At 40.4% G+C, this 20,517-nt stretch overlaps 1 protein-coding gene across 1 annotated transcript in view; it reads right to left on the reverse strand.

The window, feature by feature from the left end:
• Positions 1-18,101, reverse strand: part of DOCK2 (dedicator of cytokinesis 2) — a gene marked incomplete at its 5' end in the record, with an annotated part of 159,676 nt that extends 141,575 nt beyond the window's left edge. The window contains 10 exons of the mRNA XM_084215734.1: positions 106-241; positions 773-854; positions 1,471-1,625; positions 2,963-3,098; positions 4,735-4,883; positions 5,918-6,014; positions 6,159-6,214; positions 7,896-7,936; positions 10,687-10,770; positions 18,065-18,101. Of these exons, the coding sequence (XP_084071860.1) occupies positions 106-241; positions 773-854; positions 1,471-1,625; positions 2,963-3,098; positions 4,735-4,883; positions 5,918-6,014; positions 6,159-6,214; positions 7,896-7,936; positions 10,687-10,770; positions 18,065-18,101 (973 nt within the window). The remainder of the gene's footprint in view (positions 1-105; positions 242-772; positions 855-1,470; positions 1,626-2,962; positions 3,099-4,734; positions 4,884-5,917; positions 6,015-6,158; positions 6,215-7,895; positions 7,937-10,686; positions 10,771-18,064) is intronic.
• Between the last annotated feature and the right edge of the window lie 2,416 nt (positions 18,102-20,517).

The raw sequence follows: 20,517 nt of genomic DNA on the forward strand, positions 1-20,517 counted from the left end.
AGAGCTGATGGGTATTCTGACATTTCTTGGTAGAGATTTCAATAGCCCAGAGTTGCAAAAATCCCTGATATCCTGGTTCAGCCATGGCACAGGAGACAGCAGTACCTGCCACGCCGAAGGGCCGCCGCAGCCCTTGTGTGTATTTCTTGGAGTTACTGTCCCTCAGGTCCATCCTGCCCACTCGTACTATCTGGCAAACTAAATAAATTTTGTCTCTGCTAAGGTCTTTATTTCCAAGATCCTAAGATACAAACAAAAAAGAGCCATGGTGTTACTTGGGTAAAAAGCAAGTTGTGAAATCAAAAGAGGACCCACAGCAATAAACTGAATTTTAGCAATCACTGGGAAAAAAAAACCCCAAAACAAAAGACCCACAAATCAAACAAAAAGTCAAACAAATGAAAACTCAAAAAACTCAACAAGTGAAAAAATCTGAGCTCATCAAAAGGATGAAAAAACTGACAGTTTAAAGTTTGAAAAAAATATAAGGTAAGATAAATAGAAAGAATAATAACAATCAAGAGATACAGTGGATAAAACTAAATAAATCAAATCATCAAGAAATTCATGAGGCAGCAAAAGTGATCTGAAAAAGGGCACTGAAGCACTGTCACTGCCCTGAAGAATTTAGTGACTTGTCACCTTGCTCTGTTTCTGGGATTACCTCTGCTTCCTTCTTCATCTTGATCACTCTTTATGAGATCTGACAGTGACCACAGAGAAGAGAATTTCATTGGCAAATACAAAGGGCAGTAAACTGGAAAACACTTACTGTGAACACCACTTTAAGGTTGTTGAGCATATCAATTTCCTTTGGAAAGCCTCGACTCCCCCATCTCACCAAGTAGTTCTCACTGTTGGGAAGATAAATATCTCACTGTCAAGGGATTTAAAAATTCTCCCTTTACACAGTACAAAAGTTGCATAACAGACAGTCTGTGGTGATGATTTAAATCTAAGACCAGACTAAAAAGAGCAGAAAAGCACTATACAAGTACCAACAGTAGGTTTTAAAAGAGTAGTGTGAACATAACACAAATGAACACCTTTTTTTGAGGCAACTTTACCATCATCACAGCCTGTTTGATGGGAATACTCAACAGAATCTTAATCTACCCAGAAATTTATAAATTTCATTCTTTTTCCACTCCTTCCCCTTCAGCACTCTACTTCAAACATCACAATATTTTCCATCTAGAACAATCTCTACAACTTGAAAAGGGCTCAGTCTTTTCCAAACTTCTGAAATGTTTGATCCAGGAATTATCCATTAAAATATTTGGAAACTTAGAATTCTTTAGTGGCAGACAGCAACAAGATCTGTCCATGCTTTGCTTTACTTTTGGTTTCATTTCTTTTATTTACATATTCTTTGCATTATTATATTATTACAGCAGACTGGCAATTATTGTAGTTCATTTTGGCCAGTTCCACTTGCTACTCTTCTGCAGTCAGAGGAGGAAGCTTTACCTTATAATTGTTGACTTCTGGGGGTCATATAGGGACATAAAGAGCTCTGCATCCTCTCCAATTCTGCAGACAAAATTCCTCACAAACACATACAGGCTGTGGGTGGGGGATGAAGACAGTCGGGAGTACGATGCATAATCTGGCTGGTCCTTTGACTAATCAGGAGGAGGAAAATCAGTTAATAATAACCCAGGAATTAAATTGCTGCTATACTACAAGCAGTTTTGCATTAGGTATATGTAATAGTTAAAATTGAAAAGGAGACCAGGGAGTTGGACTCAGTAATTATCATCATTCTCTTCCACCTTGAGCTATTCTATGACTCCCATGTCTTAGGCCAGTTCTTCAGTCAGTAGGCAATGATGTAAAGGGGGAAATATTCCCCCCACTCTTAAAGAAAAGAGCAAGGATCAAGATGTCAGCACAGACAAGCCTACAAGCCTGAAGGAATTTATTTTTGAGCACAGTAGGCTGTAGCAGAAGGCCTATGATCCACATCACAGAGGGGTTGCAGTGTGCTAGAGCAGTAGCAAAAGGAAGCCAGTGTCTTTGAAGAGGAGACAAATAATATGCTGAGATCAGGACACAGCTGAGCAGGTTCACTGACTCAAAAATAGGCTCCTGAATTCTTACCTCCCATCTTAACCATCAAGAAGCAGCTTCTTAACACTTCTAAACCCATTGTTTGTCTCTATTTTAAAAGTAAATCACCACAGTCTATCACAGACTCCCAAGTTTCATTTTCCCTTTATTGTCAGTTAATTACAAGGTGCTTTCCAGTGATTTGTCATGGGTGTTATTGAAAAGTCATGAAAAACCAACTATTTTCTCTTTAGTGATTTACTTGCTTTTTTAGAGTTCACTTTCTCATAAATAGAGAAAAGAACCAAAGAGGCTTACAAATCCTTGCAAAGGTTTAATATTGCAAAAGGTCAAGGAAGTGTAGTCACCTGCTTTGCATTTAAAAAGGTTTAATTCATGCACTTGTCAGCTTTGCTTTGGCACATGAACTTCTGGTGTCCAGAAGATTAGTTTGAATTCACCCTAGTTCCTCTTCAGTGAGCTTAAATTCTTCAGCTCCATCAGACAAACTAGCAAGCAGCAACCAGTGCAGTCACAAGAGCTTGTGAAAACAAGTTGAGGGCAGTGCTGCTTTGCAGCCTGAGCTCCAAGTGTGTGACTGTTCCCTGTGCAATTCAGACCTTTGAGTAGTCCAGGGATGGAGTGGAGACATATTTCAATATAGGAGCTCAAGAATGGATTTAGAACCAGCTTTAGACATGAACTTTCAGCCCAGCCCACAGCCCAAACCCAGTGACAAATGCAATTCAATTTGAGGCTAAGCCATATTTATAACACAAGACTGTGGATCTACTCTTAAGTCAGAGGAAAAAGTTTCCACCAAATTTTACGGTTCCATCCTTCAACCCTTAGATGAGTTTTTGTTTGGATTTTAGCAAAGGAAGCATCAAGTTTATCCAGCCATTCCTACCATTTCCTCCTTAATTCTTTCAGTGATTTTATTGGTTGCTTCTTCATGGGCATGAAACAGGCTGATAACACTGGTTTTATCTGGATCCAAGATATTTCCATCCTCATCTCTAACTATCAGGTCAAGTTCAAGTACTCTGTGAAAATACAAAAGGCATAATGGGAGGGTTATTTCCTTCCAAATAAAGAAAGCTTTGAAATGTAACAAATAAGGAGAAAGTTATAAAATTTAAATACATGCAACAGTATTTAATGAAGAAAAATTTAACAATACCCCGTGATTTTTTAAGCTGCTGGCCAATATTTAGGAATGTTTAGAAATAGGACCAAAGCATTGAAATGGCTCTCACATACAATAGATCCACCCTGTTCAATGACTTCTAGCACTCTTCACAGCTTTCAGCTTTTAACACCCAATGTTTGTAATCAAGATGTTCAGAGTCTTCCTGTTACCTTCTTTTATGTTGCTCCCTCACCCTTTCTGTCCCAAAACCTAACTCTGTTCTCTTCTCCCCTGCTTTTGCACTAATTGTGCCTTTTTTCCTGTCATTCTTTTTCCCTGTCCCACAACAACCCCCTCAGCCCCACTGTCATTTCCCCTTTATTCCTTCTCCACAATTTGGCAAGATTCCTTCACACCACACAACTCAACCCCACCCTTTCAGGAGCTTACAAACCCTTTCCAGCTTGCAATCCAAATAATATTAAACATCCCCTTCACCCTTACTCTTCCAAAGAAAGCACTTTACTGTCTCATAATACAGAAAGAATGCAAGAGCGACAAAACAGAAATCTGAAAGCAAATGAATTTTAATGTTGTCTTAATCCCAGCTGGGCTTCTTTGATTGGAGAACTTCAAAGTGGATTCTGGATCTGAGCAGCCAGCTCCACACAGTGCAGTAGGATATGTGTATTTCAGAGTGCGCTCTGTATGAGTACAATTTATTACAAATTTGCATGCAGGTGACATTGAACAAGTACAGAGTTTTGTAACACCTTGTGGTCATTTTTATGTGCAGCCACAGGTAATTGTAGACTTTCAGCTGCACAGAGGCCTTCAGGCCACAACAACCACAGTCACTTAAGACAGCAAATCACAGTTTGTAAGCAGATTCTAATGCCTGTAAAAACAGTACTGTGAAGATTTTCTTACCAAGCTCTCTCTCCCCACACCTCATCAGATGGTGGGACACCATTAACCTCACACAATCCCCACAATTTTTGCTAAAAAGCATGTTGTGTTGCAGTGACTTTTTATTTGTGAGGAGCAGACAAGACACTTGGTCAAATAACTATTCTGTCCCTGGTAGTTTCACTTCTATTACCAGAGTTCTGCTTGGAAATTCCCTAGTGAATTGGGTGTGGATGTGTTTCTTTGCACGCTTAGTGCAGCTTGCCAGCATCACTTTTGAGGGTCACTTACTGGTCATAGGCCATGTTTGTGACAGATGGACAAGGTTTGGACCCCAAGTATGCTGGTGATATATGTACATAGAGGCTGATTTATCTAACCTCAAATCTTCTCAATTCACAGGCTCATGTATTTATAATGAAGAAACAAATCAATATTTTGAAAAAGCATTTTGCTATGAAGAGCCTCATCATGGTACTCACTATCAGCAAAGGAGTTACAGGGAGAAGCCTGAAAAGGAAGATTCTATATGACCCACACTTTTGAATTCCTACATGTAAACATGAAAATTCCATCATCATCTCTTTGGTGCTGTGCTTTAAACTAAATCATGCTTTCCAGAAGCAGTGTAGGCCACTTACTTGTTACCATAGTCAATTTTGGATGTGACTTTCTGCTTGAGTTCTTTGAGCTCATCTTTTGGCAAAGTCCCAGACAGAAGCTGTGACCGCCACTCCATCAAGTCACACATCATGGACTGCACCTGCTGGAACCTGGCTTTCTTGTTTGCCTTAGAGAGAAAAAACCATCAGGGAGGTTCAGGCTTCAAGCTGAAGTGAAACACTGGGCTTGACAACTAAAGGCTACACGTCATATTTACTGCTAAATGATAGCAGGAACAAGAAGTAGGCATCTCACAAATTTTTAAGGACAGAATATCCCACATGATCATAAAGAAATAACATGACATTTTGTATCAGGATAGGGAATTATGTTATTTGTGTTGTATTGTGTTGTTTATTGTATTAATTGCATTGTTTTAAAACTCTTGAACAAATTCTCATCAAGCAAAAACATTACAAAAACTATTAACTTCTGATGGAAACAACAACATTTGAGTGTGGTATTAATGCATTTAAGAGATAAATGAGAAATGCACAGAAGTGACTAAAGCAGTTCTAGTGTCATTCACTGAAAATAAAGTAGGGTTTTCATTGCTGGCTTAATCAAGAAGACTAAAAGTGGCATGTTTCAGAAAACTACAGCACATTCAAGATCCCTTTGCCGCAACAGAGATAAAGAAAAATCCAGTGGCTGGGATCCTGGAACACTCAGCACAATTCTTAAAATTGCCAATTGTTAATGGCTACTTGCACCCAGTATCCCTTGAACAACTTCTGTTCTAGCAGTCCATGAGCACCATGAATCTTTTTCAAATGCATCCCAGTTATCTTTTATTCTCCTATCTGTAAACTTTTCAATGCTACACATCAAAATTATGAAGAATTGATCATGCACAGGATACAAATAGGCATGAAGTTACACCAGTCCCCAGCAATGTCAGCTTTCCCTTTACAGAACCACAGAACCATCCAGGTTGGGATGGTCCAGTTCAAGGCTGGTCCAGTTCAAGGCTGATGGCTGGACTGGATTTAAAGTCACTAGGCATTTAAAACCACTGAAAAAAATCTTAGTGGTGAGAAAGCAATTTCTTAAATCTGCCCAGACCCTGCCCTGAATGGAGGAAGAGACATTAATTTGAAAAAGGCCCCAGTGTGCATAAATAGGACTAGGAGGTAACAAACAGAATGTAAAATGTCCTACCACATAGAGCTGCTTCCAGATGCTTCCCCATTCCCAGAGAGTCGTGGTAACTTCTTGGACTAGGGGAATCTCAGCAGGTATGACATTTTCTGTATGTCTAGGAAAGAGAAGGAAAGCTCAAAAGAGTGTCTGGTTTCAAGGGTGTATGTTATACTCACTGTGGGTGAAGTACAGAAATGCCTTAAAACTCATTCTTTAGCAGACAAGCTCAATAACGTGATAAAACAGATAAATTCAATACCTTTTCTTTTCAGCAGCAGCTTCCTTTATGTGGATGAAAGATTTGGGAAATATTCCCTGATGAAGGAGAAAAAAATTATAAATTCACAATTATTCTCCAAAAACATTTAGGTAACAACCATGGCTGTGAACATAAACTGTAATGACAAACTGTAATACCCAAACTAACTCCTGGTTATTTAGTTTTCTGCTCAGATGGATGATTTCTACTTGACAGACAAATAATTGAAGTTTTTGATTTCTCTTCAAATGTAGAGGGCATAGGCATCTTTCTTCCTAAGTAACACCATTTTGCAATCCAGAAAACAGCTCAATTAAATACAATTTAATTAAATACAATTTAAATTCAGTAAAGAAACATTGTGTCTGTGCATCATCTCACATCTATTTTAACTGACCTCTGTAGAAAACAAATGGCCACCAGACCAGAAGTTCTAATGTGAATGTCCTTGCTCTACAAAAGCTGAAATGTCTCAAGTCATCCTAAAGGAAAGTTTGACAGTCCCTCTGTCCATGAGAATCCTCCCCTGAACTGGCAAATCTCACCTGGGTAATTCATGAGATCCTTCCTGGATTCTCTATTCAATAACTCACATATGGTACTTCAATATGAGTTAAAACAATAACAATAATAATAATAACTATTAATTATTTTATAATAATATAACAATATTCAATACCATATGTGCTACTTTACAAAGCCTTTCTTTGAATCAGATTGCAGCTTTTATAATCATTTTCTTTTAAGCACTAATCTCAATCAAAACACAATTGTGTCTTATCACTTCCACTTCTTTTCATGAAGATTAAAGTTAAAATAAAGTCCAAGAAGAAGTAAAGTAAAAGAAGAGGGGCCCAGCAATGGTAATTTTAGTGATATTTTAGTACATGAAATTACTAATACTTCTTAAATCATGTTGTGCATGATGATATTGAAGCCCTTTAGCAATATTAGGAACTAATTAAGAATTAGTTAAAAAGAAGTGGTTAGTGCTGATAAATATTTTCCCTTTTTATTTTTAGGCTAAATTTTAATCTATAAAAATAGAAATGCTATGTAGAATAAATGGTTATAACATTTTCAGTCAAAAGAAATGTCAAAGTGATTAAAACACAGGTGTAGTGTTTTAATACATTTGCATTGCTGGTCCCTAGAAAATCTTATATCAAGAAGAAGTTACAAACAAAAATGTTTTTCTTCTAGAAAAGCACAGTTGAAACTAGAAGTAATTTTCTTGCTACTTGACCCTGGAGTCATCATGACCAAGGTAAAAACTTTTCCTCTGTGACTTTCCATTTTCAGGTCTGAGAGTGCTGACTTTAAAAGAAATTATTATGATTTTTGTACATAAGAGATATTTAAGAACTTAAGCCTCATACAAGTTGTTTATACTGTTTGTAACCTAAAGAATCCTTGGAAAAAACACAGAAACAAGCCCACCTAGCAGCAAATTGAGTCAAAATTCAATTGAAATGGTGGCTTCAACAGTTGTTAACCTGAAGGCACCAGTCATTTCTTCTTCATTGATCTGCTTTTCCCAGCCCTCACTTCTATTTACCAACATTGTCCAGGATGAATGCTGATCATTTTACTCATCTTGAAAGGAATGAGTGGAAAGAGCTGACTTAAGAGATCAGAACAGAGAGATCAGGACTATCCAGGCAGAAATTTCAAAAACCCACTTCATGGGCTGCCGCCTTCAGAAGAGTCTCATAGGAAAGGACAATGTGATCTTACCTCTGCTCCTTTGTACCTCACTAGGTAACCTCTGTACCAATCTAAAAGGAAGAAAAATCACTTGGTATGACAAAAAAAGCCATGCATTACAAAGCCCACAATAAAGTAATGGGGTTTATTTCACATAAAAAACACTTAGCATGGTATTTGTTAAAATCAATAGCTACTTCAAGCATACACAGAGCTTCAAGTGAGTAGCAGGGATTATATTGAACATGACTTGCATAATATCAAATATGATTGTATTGTCTGCTTTCAAGCCTTGCACAGTAAGTACAGATAATTGTACACAGAATTTAACACCCCATGCTCACATTAAAAAGGTAGAATAAGATATTTGTTTTGCAAAGTGATATGTGCACACCTTTAAATATCGATATTAGCCATGACCCCCATGGTCCTGGGGAGCCCATGAAGCTCTTACTGTTCCAGGCCCAGTATTAACCAGTGCAGCACATGGTTGTTACAGATCCAGTTTCCTTCAATGTGATCAGGTTAAGTAATTTTTGTGCCATGAGAAACTATGGCTTCTGGACACAACCATAATAAGCAGGTTCTTGGTGTAAATTCAAATTGGGATGTCAAGAAAGCTCAGGGCCATTATTGGGCTCATGCTGCTTTGGTAACTAGAAAACCCTTCTGAAGGGCAGGAGTGCAGAACTGCAGCAGTGGCAAGTTAAAAATTCATTCAGGCTTTCTTCCATCTATTCCACAGTTCAATCTCAATAAATGACAAAAAACACAAAAAGCAGAGTCCAGCCTTGCTAAATAAGGTCAGGGGCCACACCCACTGTGCACAGGCCCCATCCTGAAAAATCACCTGCACAGCTACAAAGTTTAACTGTGTTGAATGCTACATTTTTCATCCACAGAAAGAATTTGTGACCACAACCACACATTTTCTATATTGTAATTTCATGAGCAGATAAGATCTCTTTGCTATCACCCTTTCTCTCACAGGTGTTGTAGTCACACAAGCAAAGCATAAAATAATAAAAATAAATCCCAAATGCCAAACAGCACAGTCAGAAAGGCAATGCTTAAAGTCACAGGGTGATTGCTGACCTCAAAGAAAGACTCAGGACAGATTTTTTGAGGTTGTTCTGCAGTGGGATTATTTTCCCTCAGTGTTTTATCAACAATAAAATTCCATCTTACTGCTAAAAATGAATTATTTGCAAATAGACTCAAATTACAACCCAGAGTGTAAAATCGGTTTCATCCCATTTGCTGTGACAGCACATATGTGTTCTGTGCATAAATTTTGTTTGTGCAAAACCAACTAAACAGGACATGAAAGGAGCACAGGAAGAATCCTGTCACCGCTGGTTACTCTCCAGCTGCAGCAGGCAGCATATTTTGAAGATATCTGATAAAAAATGAACTTCACTCCCATAATGAGAAGGATTCCCACTGACAAACATATTTCATAAAGCAAGGAAAGAGCATATCAAGGGCAGGGGATTCAGAAAATACTTTTAGATAAAAAAATAACCCCATAAGATCAACAGTCCACTCACTAGGCTGGGCTGACAACAAAGGGACCCCAGGAATCTGAAGCCTGAAATGCTATTTTTGCAATTAACAGACAACACTGGGATGAGGAGGTTCCTGGTTTGTGTGTGTGTTTTGTTCTCGGCCAAAATATTTAGAATGGAGGCTTGAAGAATTACTTTTGTTTTAGGAGAGGACACGAATCAGTGTGACCCTGATGACATCTGAGTGACACCAAGGTTTTCACTGATGCTTAAAGAATTTGAATTAATCTTCCAAACAGAAGAGAAACAATCATGTTTTTGTGCTCCAGTACTTTGTAAACATGGTTTTTCAGGTGCTTCTCCCTCAAATCCTTTGTTGCTTCCTGACAAAACAACCTAGAGCTCAGTGTGGTGGAACAGGCTGGGTTCAAACAGTCTCAAAGCCTTTGCAGCCCCGTGCCCACACCACACCAGGTGTCTCAGCACTGAGCTGCCTCTGCCACTGTGCCATGCAGCCACTGGCCTCTCTCAAACACAACTGCAGGCAGTAAGACACACATTCTATCAACAGAAGTAGGCTGAAGAAGACAATTTTACAATATATTTTTCAAAGCTTTAAGCAATTTGTAATTTTTTTAAAAACTCCTGATGTGGTCAAATAGAAAATAAATTGCTCTTGCAGTGCCATTTGCAGATACCTAACTGCTGAGTTAGTTACAGTAACTCCACTCTCCTTGTTTTATACAACAGGGATCTCAGCAGCTCTGTCAGACCTACAGAAAACCAGTGGGGTTGGAAGGTCCTGACTGTCCATCATGCACAACTTGTGCTTGTCCATCATGGACTTCTGCTGCTCAACATGTTCAAGATTTTGGATGGCTTTCAGAACTGTTTCTATCGTGCTGACACTCAGATTTCTTTAACTGAGAAATTTCTTTTCCTCGTTATACAACAGGATGATGAGGGTGCTCAATATCTCCTAGCAACAAATATTTAGTTTAGAGGCTAAAAGTGTACTCCTTTATATCTTAACTCAAATTTAATGTGACTTCTCTGAGGTGTATCCCAAGCTGGCAGAAACTTCACAAACTCTACATTCACCTTGATGACTTCCTCATTTGGTAAAGGCATCCCTAAAAACCACATCTGCTGTAATATGTCTAATTTTGGCTCTTCAGAAAAGGTTAGGTTCTTCCTCAAAATTCACCACACCGCAAAAAATAAGGGCATTAGAAAGCTACTGATGTAATACAGGGAAGTGTTGTGAGGTGAAAGGATTTGTTATTCACAAAGAAATGGAAAATGTGACTTACCTTCACAGGACTCCAGGATATGCACCACATCACCAATCTGTAGAGATAGCTGTGGTACCCCTGTGCCTTTGAAATTGTATATAGCTGGAAAATTAAAGATGAAAACAACATTTTTCAATACAGCCACAGAGCACAGTGAAACTGAGATCCACACGTGGTTATTAAGGTTTGGATACTGGGATCAATACACCAGGCTAGCCAAACAGAGCTATAATTCAATCAAGAAGCTCCATTTGTCAGCATTAAATAATCTCTTTCCTCAAGAGAACAAAAAGGTGGGGAAAGGGGCCAGTGCTGAAAGCAAAAATCCAAACAAAAGAACCCCCCAGAAAATTCAGCAAGCACGGGGACACCAACAATTGATCAGCACTGCTCTGCACAGGATTTAGGAGCCCTGTTTAGATGCAGGGCTTTGATAAATACACAGGCACAATGCTGGGGAATTGTTTATCTACTGGCCCAAGGATTTAAGCACACAGTTTATAGAAATTTATTGCTACGCTGGAATGAAAGGTCACAGAGATGCCTGTGAAAACTGAATTTACTGAATTCTTTCCTGGGTTTAGATGCTTTAATTTATCATGAAACTGTGCTTCATAAGGAAACAGAACCAAGGTTCATAATTTTCTGTATTCTCTGTATGACTCTGAATGGAACACAGGAGAAGTGGATTTTGAAAGTGTTCTAATCAGAAACTTATCTATATGTGGTTGAGAGACACCAGCATTTCAGAGAGAACTCAAAAAATGAGCTCTTCACCAGTCATGTTCCAGAGCTACAGGATGTGGGCTCCTATGGTAACCATGCCTCTGTAAGCTTTTTTCTTCACAGGCTTGGTAAAAAAATTCTACAAGATCATTACAGCAGGAGAGATGATTGAAGCTGCAGTCACAGAGGAAAAGAGACTAAAATACAAAGAGCTGAAAGCCCAGTTCAGGTGTGCAGGTGGGAGCAGGTGCTGAGGGTGAGCCCAGGTGTGCAGGAAAGGTGTTGGGCAGCAGAGCCCAGCAGTGCCCCAGCCAGCAGCCAAACCTGAAGGATTTTGGCTGAGGGAAAGCTGATCTATAAAGCAGGGTTTACCTTCAGCATCCCCCTGCATTCCTTTTTCTCCCCTCTCCAGGTTTTTAAAGCAGGATATTCATCTTTGCTAGTCTAACATGTATAATGATACATTTTATTTAAACATTTGACTTATTTTACTTAAATTATTAAAGTCTCAAAATAAATTGCCTTCCAGGAAAATGCCTGAAGTGGGAGTGCAGAGCTAAATAGATTCATCCTCTTCACTTTACAAGTATTCCATAAATTATGTGTCTTGTTTCTTTTGCCATCATTTTATTTGTTATCTTTCTGGAACAGAAATTAGAAGGAATTTCAGAATGAGGAGACTTACTGAGCTAAGAATAAATTCTTGAGTTTTTTTGACATAAAGAAGTTCTCAGCAGCTCCTTCTCCTGAGAGAGGAGAGCAAGGCTTGCATCATTCAACATATGGGGAGAAATAAAAGAAATATAACTTTGAAGTGAGACTCTGCTGCTCAGATTCAGCCATTTATTCAAAAGAATGTTGAAAACACTTTCTCAGAACTGCCTTAGCCCAACACAAAATTGAGTTTATGTGGTAGAGTACATGTGTAATTCTATTCTGACTGGTCTTTTTTCCAGAAGTGGAGGGTGGCAAACAACCCTGCAAAGTTGTGAGGACATTTCAAGATACATTTCCCTGGAGTGTTTGGGAGGTGGGGGGATGTGGGGACATTCCCATGCTCTTATCCTATCTTCCTGAAAAGGCCATGGAGATCAAGATTGCTGTTGACAAATAAATACTTAAGATTTCAAAATATGCACTGCTCTACTTAGTTGTAGCTGTCTCAAAATATAGATGCAAATGACTGAGTCATTTATTTATACTGCATTTCAGTTTTGCTCTCTTAAAACTTCATTAATAGCCCTGAATGTATTGAAAGGTGCAGTAACAAGCTGGCAAAGGAAGTGGCTGCATCAGCTTAGAGATTTCTAAATGAGTAAGTGGAAACTTCAGAGATATCTTACTGTAGAACTTGGATAGTTTGGTAGGATGAGTTTAAAAAATCCCTGTACAAAGTTTTGGGCTATAGACCTTTGTACCAAACCACCTCCCAAACTACCTTGCAAAAAATGTAGCAAATAACACCAGCAACTGCATCCGTAGGTCTTATCTACAGCACCAAACAGCTGGATCATCACACCTGCTTTTCTTTTAGTTATTAACTGGGAATAAAAGTTTGACTATTCTACCCAGTTATTATGCTTTCTGTCAGGTGTAAGTGATGTCATTTCCCTTACAAACTATTTGTGAGTGTCCCCTTAGAGCTCACCAGCCAAAAGCAGGGTTCCCTTTCCTCCCCTCTCTTCACAAGATCCTCAGGGCTGTTGTGTGTACAAAAACATTTAACTCATTGTTCTCTTCCAAAACGGTATATGAAAATTCAAGGGTTTTTGGTGAGATACTCACAATGGGTTGTTGGCTTTTTAAAAAATAAACTCTTCAGTGAGTAGAAATAAAAACCTTCCAAATCACTCTGAAGACCTCTCTTACTACTCCTTTCCCTGGCATCCTGCATCCCAACCATAAATACAAAACGAGTCAGCATCCTCCAGGCACAGAAGTGACCCAGCATTCACCCCAAATCCTACCAACAATGACCTCAGGAGCTGCTGAAGTCATGGCAATAAGATTAGAGGGAGAGATTTGGGTGGCAGCTGCCCTCCCCAGCCCCAGGCTGACATGTCCCCAGCAGCAGTGGATCTGCACACAGGTGCTGCAGGAACCCCCAGGATGGCAGAGAATGCCCAGAAACTCCAATTTCACAGCAGGGTTCCTAAACAGGGACTTTACAGCTCACTGACAACACAGCTGGAAGATTTTCCCCTGCATGAGCAAAGAAGGAAAACCATCTCCAGAGCTCACCATCGCCTCTGTGGGGATTTGGTGGCACACACACAGCTCAGCAAACAAACAAACAATCAAACATCCCAGAAGCAGAGCTGAAGGCCAGCACACCACCACACCAATATTCCTCAGAGAGCAGGAGAAATGCCAGCTCAGAGTGCTGACAGAGGCAGCCCTCCAAACTGAGCCTGTTCCAGCCCAGGTGGCTCTGAGCTGTCCCTCAGGGGTGGGAGCAGTTCCCATCGTGTCCATGAGAAGTGTCCATGAGGATCCTTTCCTGCCAAGCCAAACACAACGTGCTGCAAACACCCTCAGCAGCTTCTGGGGGTTTTGTGTCAGCCTCTCACACCTGAGCTTGGGCAAAGACATCTACCAGTGTCCATCAGTTCCCAAAACTGAGGGAAATCCTCTGTTTCCACTGAACTCCTTCCCACCTACTGCAGCGAGAGCTGCTGGGTCTGATACTCATTCTCCTCAGCAGATAAATGTGTGAGTGCACTCCTGCACACATGGCTGTGCAGACAGAAAACAGTTACCCTGCCCTAATTTAAATTACATGTCCTCCTCTAATTAGAAAATGGCCAGCAGAAAAAAACCAAAACAAAACCCCTCATACTACGGACCTTGTTAGGGAATTTTCACACCCAAAACACTTCAGAAGAGTCACAAAACCCCAGGTGACAGAACCCCTTAATCAGCTACATTTCTCCACTGTTAAAGCCCCATACTCTTGCTATTCACATGGTTAACCTATAAACTGCTGTGAGATGGGAATGGAAAAGGAGGAAAATCCCACAACCTGCAACACTGAAGCCATTTATTATCACGTGCACTCCCTGTCCCATCTTAATAAAAAATACAAGCATTACACTGTTTCATTTTGAGACTCACCTTTCTGTCACAAGCCACGTTACAAGTTGTTTTCCTTGGCTACTTTTCCACTCTTATACAGAATTTGAAAACAACAAAAAAAAATAGATTCTAAGGTGTTGCAGAACCAGCTCCTAAATTCACTTTAACACAACAGAAGGACAATTTGGTATGATTCTGATGCAATAACTCATGATGTGTTCTGCACATTCAAACAATTGCCAATTAATAGGCTCAGCAAGCACCCTGTTTTATTTCTTAAGTATGCAGCTCCACTTTTATGAGTAGCCAAGTATCCATAAAAGATTAGTTCTTAGTGCTCTGTTACCATTTTCTTCCCATGAGAACAGGGTGAAATTATTCAGCAAGGAGACAGATAAACCCCAGGTGAAAATATTATACCGTTCTAACAGGATTTCTTGACTTCTGGAAAGAAACCTGGAAAAAATGTGTTCCAGTATTCCAAGTTAAGGATGTTCTCCTAAAACCTCACAGAACAAGTGTGCCTGGATGTCCAGAACATGGCCACAGCTCTAAGACAGGTCAGAAACTTGTCCAAAACTTCTGGGGGGGGTCAGAAGCTGATTAATTTATTGCAAATCATGCTCAAAGGGTAACTCAGCAGTTCTCAGATAATGAGAGAAAACAACTGAATGCAGATTTCCTTCCTTGCTCACCCCTGGGGCCTGTTGGAGGTTTTAGCTGATCTGAGATATTTATTTCCTTCTTAAACATGATAAAACCAGGATGGATTACAAGAACCAGGAATCTCTAACATCCCAAACTAGTCATCTAAAGATATTGTCTCTGACTCTTTACCTTTTCAGATAAAGTTGTAGTACAGCCATTTTTTTCAGAACTCTTCATGAAGAACAGGGTATTTAGCTGTGATTTTCCCTTTTCATGAGGGACCATGGATAAAAATATTATTTCCCCACCTTTTGCTGCTTCCTGAGGAACTGGAACAGTTTCTGGCATTCAGAGGGTGCATTTCATGGAGGAAACCTGCCCTGAACAAAGCTCAGCTCCCTTAAACCTAGATCTATTCAGATTTCAGAGATGTAGAATAATTTCAGAGGATTTCAGCAGATGAAATCAGACAAGCCAGTCTCAGCCCTGTGCACTCAGGCTGAACATGTGCTTTTCTACACCTTCAAAGAAGCCACCCACTCCTCCCATAATTTTGCTTCGAAAGGACAAACCTTCATTTTCAGATTCAGCAGAACAGGAGTAAATCTGATTCTTGAGTTTAGAAGGCCAACATTTCACCAGTTTGTAACTTTGCTCTAAGTCTGAGCAGATGGCAAAGACTTTCCATCAGGAAACTGCCACCCAAAGCCACCATGACTATTCCATCCTGTCCTCTCCATAGGAATAACACAAATTTATGCTGGGAATGCTGCATGACTAAGAGCAGGTTTCATGTGTAGAATCAGGATTGTATTTTCCTAGTACAAACCTGAGTACCTGCTACCTGGACTACCCAATTTTTAGTTAAGTAAAGCAGGAAAGTGGGCACAGCAGACTGCAATTTACCATGCCCAAGGGACGGTGAGATCTTCCAGACCCACCCTGCAGGGTGCTCTGCTCATCCAGAGCGTGATGGGCCCAATATTCTCAAACTGAAACTCTGCTCATCAGCAGAAACTGATCAGGCACGCTTCTAAAAAGAGACTTGAAAATTCAATGTGAGGTTTGTAATCAGAGACTTTAAACCTAAAGATTTTCAAAAACACAGAAGACAAAATCACCCTGTATGTTCAAAAAGCTTCCGGTGTGAATTATTGCAAAAGCTCATCAACTTTCACAGAATTTATGACTCAGAAGACTCAGTTTGCCTGCCCATTTTTCTTATTTCCCTCAGACACAGGAGGCATGCTTACAGACTGTAAACTTAAAACCCTCTTCATTTGTGTCCACAGTTTTGAATAGTCCTTGTTCAGGGACTCACCATTCCATGACTTTCATTTACTTGAAATTCGGCAACCAGACTATTTTCCTGACAACTTCTAAGAACATAAATTTATTTAAGTTCTTGGACAGGAGAGCTGGTGATGGTGGTACATGCTTGTTTGGGTTAGTTTGATTGTTTTAATTATTCTGAGTGCAAGAGTCTCCCCTTTTTTCTCACAAGCATATATAATGAAATACATTTGCTTTCCAAGATAGAGCAAAATAAACTGTGAGCCAGCAGTTTGGCTAAGAAAAGGAACTTCTGGGTATAATCTAAAGGTTGTTGAATTTGCACTCACCTATTAAATTCAAGCAATTTTGCAAAACCAGAGACAAAATGCTCTAACTGAAGAAAACCTACCATAAGCCACACATATGCCCAATTACATTCCTATTCCAATACTGTTGGAAAGTCCATCTGATTGTTGTTTATTTTGATTTGTGACACACCAAACCACAGACACCACAACAACTGTGATGTTTATATACAGATATAAGGAGTGTTAGAAGGTGTTTAATGGAAAACCTTTCTTTAGCCCATGGACTTGGGGCCAGCAAGGGGCAGCACTCTCCCCACGCTGCAGGTACCCAGATTCTCTTCCACCCAACTCTGCTCACAGTGAGAGCAGCAGGGGAGCTACAGAGGGGAAAGGAAATAGCAGCAGGGCTGCAGTGGCAGTTCTTCCCAGTGACCCACTTTAGAGTAAATTGTACTGTTTTGGACATGAAAACAAACCTTGCTGGACTGCCATTAGTTTTTGAAAGATTCTGTTTCACAAGGTGGTTTTTTACTGTGTGAGGTTTGTTGTACCTTTCAAATACCACAGAGACTACTACAAGTGCAAAAATTACATGCTTTCTACTACTTGCAAAATTGAAACAGAAAATTGACACCTTTTATTTTGTAATATAAACTGCCACCAGAACAGGCTACTTCCATTTTGCAGTTCTGCTACTGCTGGACATGGACATTGAACACCACGTTATTTTCTTCTTGTTAATTTCTTGGCATTGCATTTTATTTCATGAAGCCAGTTGGGTTTTATTACATATCACAAAAAATGATGGCCTGCTTGAAATAAAAAAATTTCCTTTAGAAGCATTTAGAAGGTTAATAACTAAGTAGTAGCATGTATCTTTCAAGTGCTTTAGCTTTGATTCCTACTTGTTTAAGGCTTTTTAAAAACAGCAATTCCATCCTTCATACAAATTAACATCATTCATTTTAAGATTACTTTCCTTCCATATAGTACAACTTACCAACTCAGACCCAGATTTTTTCTGTAGCACTGACCATAAGTGACAATTTTGCAGAAGCAGCTGTAGGATTCCCCTTCCCCTACATTTGTTCCCCATAACTTCTGGCCGCTGCTCATTATACAGCACATTAATTACTCTGCTTCCAGCACACCAAGGTGGGAAAAGCTGCTTTACTGCCAGAGTGGAAAGCTGACTCTAGTGTCCTTCATTCTGTTTGACAGATCAGAACTTTGTACAAATTTGACCCTTCCAGTTACTCCCTGCTGGCCAAGGGGACGGTGCTAACCCATCACAGCAGAGACAGCACCTGCCCACATCCTGCTCGCAAGACAGCGCTCAAATGGCAGCTCCCTCAGCTACTCACCCACGCCACTCTTCTCTGTCCTGTGCCACCTTGCCATGGCAGTGAATCCCAGGGGCTGCCAGGGATGGGCACCCCAAGGGTCCCTCTCTGGGGGTGCAGAGCTCAGGGGGACCCAGGCAGGCCCCGGAAGCGCCGCAGCTCCCCGGCCGCGGGACGAGCAGGCGGCGGCGAGGGCTCTGTGAGATCTGCTGCCTCTCTGAGCTTCCTTCCTCTTTTCTCAACTCTGATACCGTGCCCTGTCATGGGGGAGGGGAATCCCAGCCTGGGTGTTTCTCTTGCACCGTGGCAGTTGCAAACATAGAAGCACAAAAGGACCAAACCCACGCCAGGACCGCGTGGCACCACCCCGAGCTTCAGGTTGGCTGCAGTGACCATCTCTGACCACGGCTTAGGTCAGCGCTGGACACCAGACCAACACCAGGCTGGAAAGGTTTGATGTCAGAGATGCTACATCCTGAAAACTCTGCTCTTCTTAAAGACTTATTGTCAATAAAAACCTGCCAAAAGCAATTTTTAGTATATTTCCATAGGCTGCTGGGGGAGCCAACTTGGGTGAGGATATCTTGGATGTCTTCAGGTTGGCTGCAGTGACCATCTCTGACCACGGCTTAGTCAGTGCTGGACACCAGACCCACACTAGGCTGGAAAGGTTTGACTTCAGAGGATGATACCTCTTAAAAATTCTGCTCATCTAACCTGCCCTCAAACTCGGATTTCAGCTTTTCACATCACCTCTCTAAAAAGAAACAGAGTGAAGACAAAGCCACATTTCAAACCACACCCATTCTTTTAAATTTCTAACATGTTTGGAGGAAGAAGTAGGAAACTGTTTCTTTTCTCTAAACAAAGCAGTACTTTCTTAAACTTATTGTCAATACAAAACTGCCAAAAGTAATTTTTGGTTTATTTCCATTGGCTGCCGTGGGAGCCAGCTTGGGTGAGGACATCTTGGATGTGCAAAAGACCAAGCCAAGTCTTTTGGAACATGAATTAAGGACAATATACTGAATTGACTATGTCACCTTAAAGCACAAAGTCTGTGCTTTACTCATAGATTAGAGTTAAAAAATCTCAAATGAAATCCTTGCAAGATTTACTGTTTGTTTGATCTGCTTGGTACAACAAATTCAGTTGACAGTCCTGTCCTCTGGATATTCCACTGCAGTTCAGCAATCATTGTTTATCCAAACTGTTTAAGACTGCCATGCTACATCCACCTCCTGATTTTTGATAACCACCTCCTGATTTTTGATAACCAGCTCCTGATTTTTGATAACCAGCTCCTCTGGTTTAGATTACACATCATCTTATTTCTCAATTTTAACTAGCAATCACGTGGAGCACAGACTGCCAGTCTCTCTCCCTGCATGTGGAATTCTGTTTTATATTTCTAGAGGAAAATCCCTTTAACCTTTACCACACATTTGCTTGAATTGGTCTAATCTTAACCAAACTAGCTTAGAAAAGGATTCAGCTCTTTACTCTCCCCTAAAATAACATTCAAAGTCATGTTATGTTTACTAAAGTCAGCTAAATTCCCAGCAGCTCCCATTATCTCCATTTACAGACAACAAGCTTCATCTTAAGAGTTCTTAATCATTTCTGTCCCTAGAAAATCCTCTTTATGTTGTTATTCTGTCAAAAACAGATCTGAACAGGCTGAATTATTTTAGGTTTTTCTGGGTTTAGTAGTAACTTCCTAACCAGTGGCAATTCTCTCCCTCACTCCTCCCAAATCCCTTTTTCCCTTTCACTACTTGGCCTAAAGTTTGCCTTGTTTTTATTTTCTTGTTATACCTTGCTCTCCCTTACTGTGTTTCCCTGTAAAACAACAGCCCAGAGGAAAACTGCTCCTTCCTAGCACTCATTTACAAACCTGATTCTCCATGGATGTCTAATATACTTAGTTAATACTATTTTCTTTTGAAAGTAAGTGATCTAATATAAAGAAATTTCACCTGCAAACTGGGATCCAATTTCAAGACTGCTCTGATGGTCTGATGTGATTCTGCAGAGCACAGCACAAAGGGACTGGGCTCTGGCCAGAGCTCACATCCCCTCTTGTACCCTCTGCTCACCCCAAAAGCCAACTCAAAGGCCAGAACTCCCACAGGAATCGCTGCCTCCCACTGCCATCCCCTCTCCTCTCCAGCTCTCTGCACTGCACAGCTGCTGGAACCTCCTCCTGGGCAGATTTCCATGCTGATGCTTTTGCAGCCCCTCAGCCACTGGAACCCACTGCCCCTTCATCTCACTCAGCTCCCACCTTGGCTGTGTCTGAAAAATTCCTGCTCCTAACTCCTAATGAACGGATTGGGGAACCAAACCCTTCCTTAGCTGCAAGAGGAAAGGGCATCAGGGCAAAGCACACGGAGTAACCCCAACATCCTGTTCTTGCAGCAGAGAACAAACCCCTACACGGGTCTAAGGAATTAAGGTCCATGGAGGTTTTC

This window comes from Fringilla coelebs (genome assembly GCF_963513975.1).
Source record: "Fringilla coelebs genome assembly, chromosome: 15".
In the NCBI taxonomy this organism is placed as follows: domain Eukaryota; kingdom Metazoa; phylum Chordata; class Aves; order Passeriformes; family Fringillidae; genus Fringilla; species Fringilla coelebs.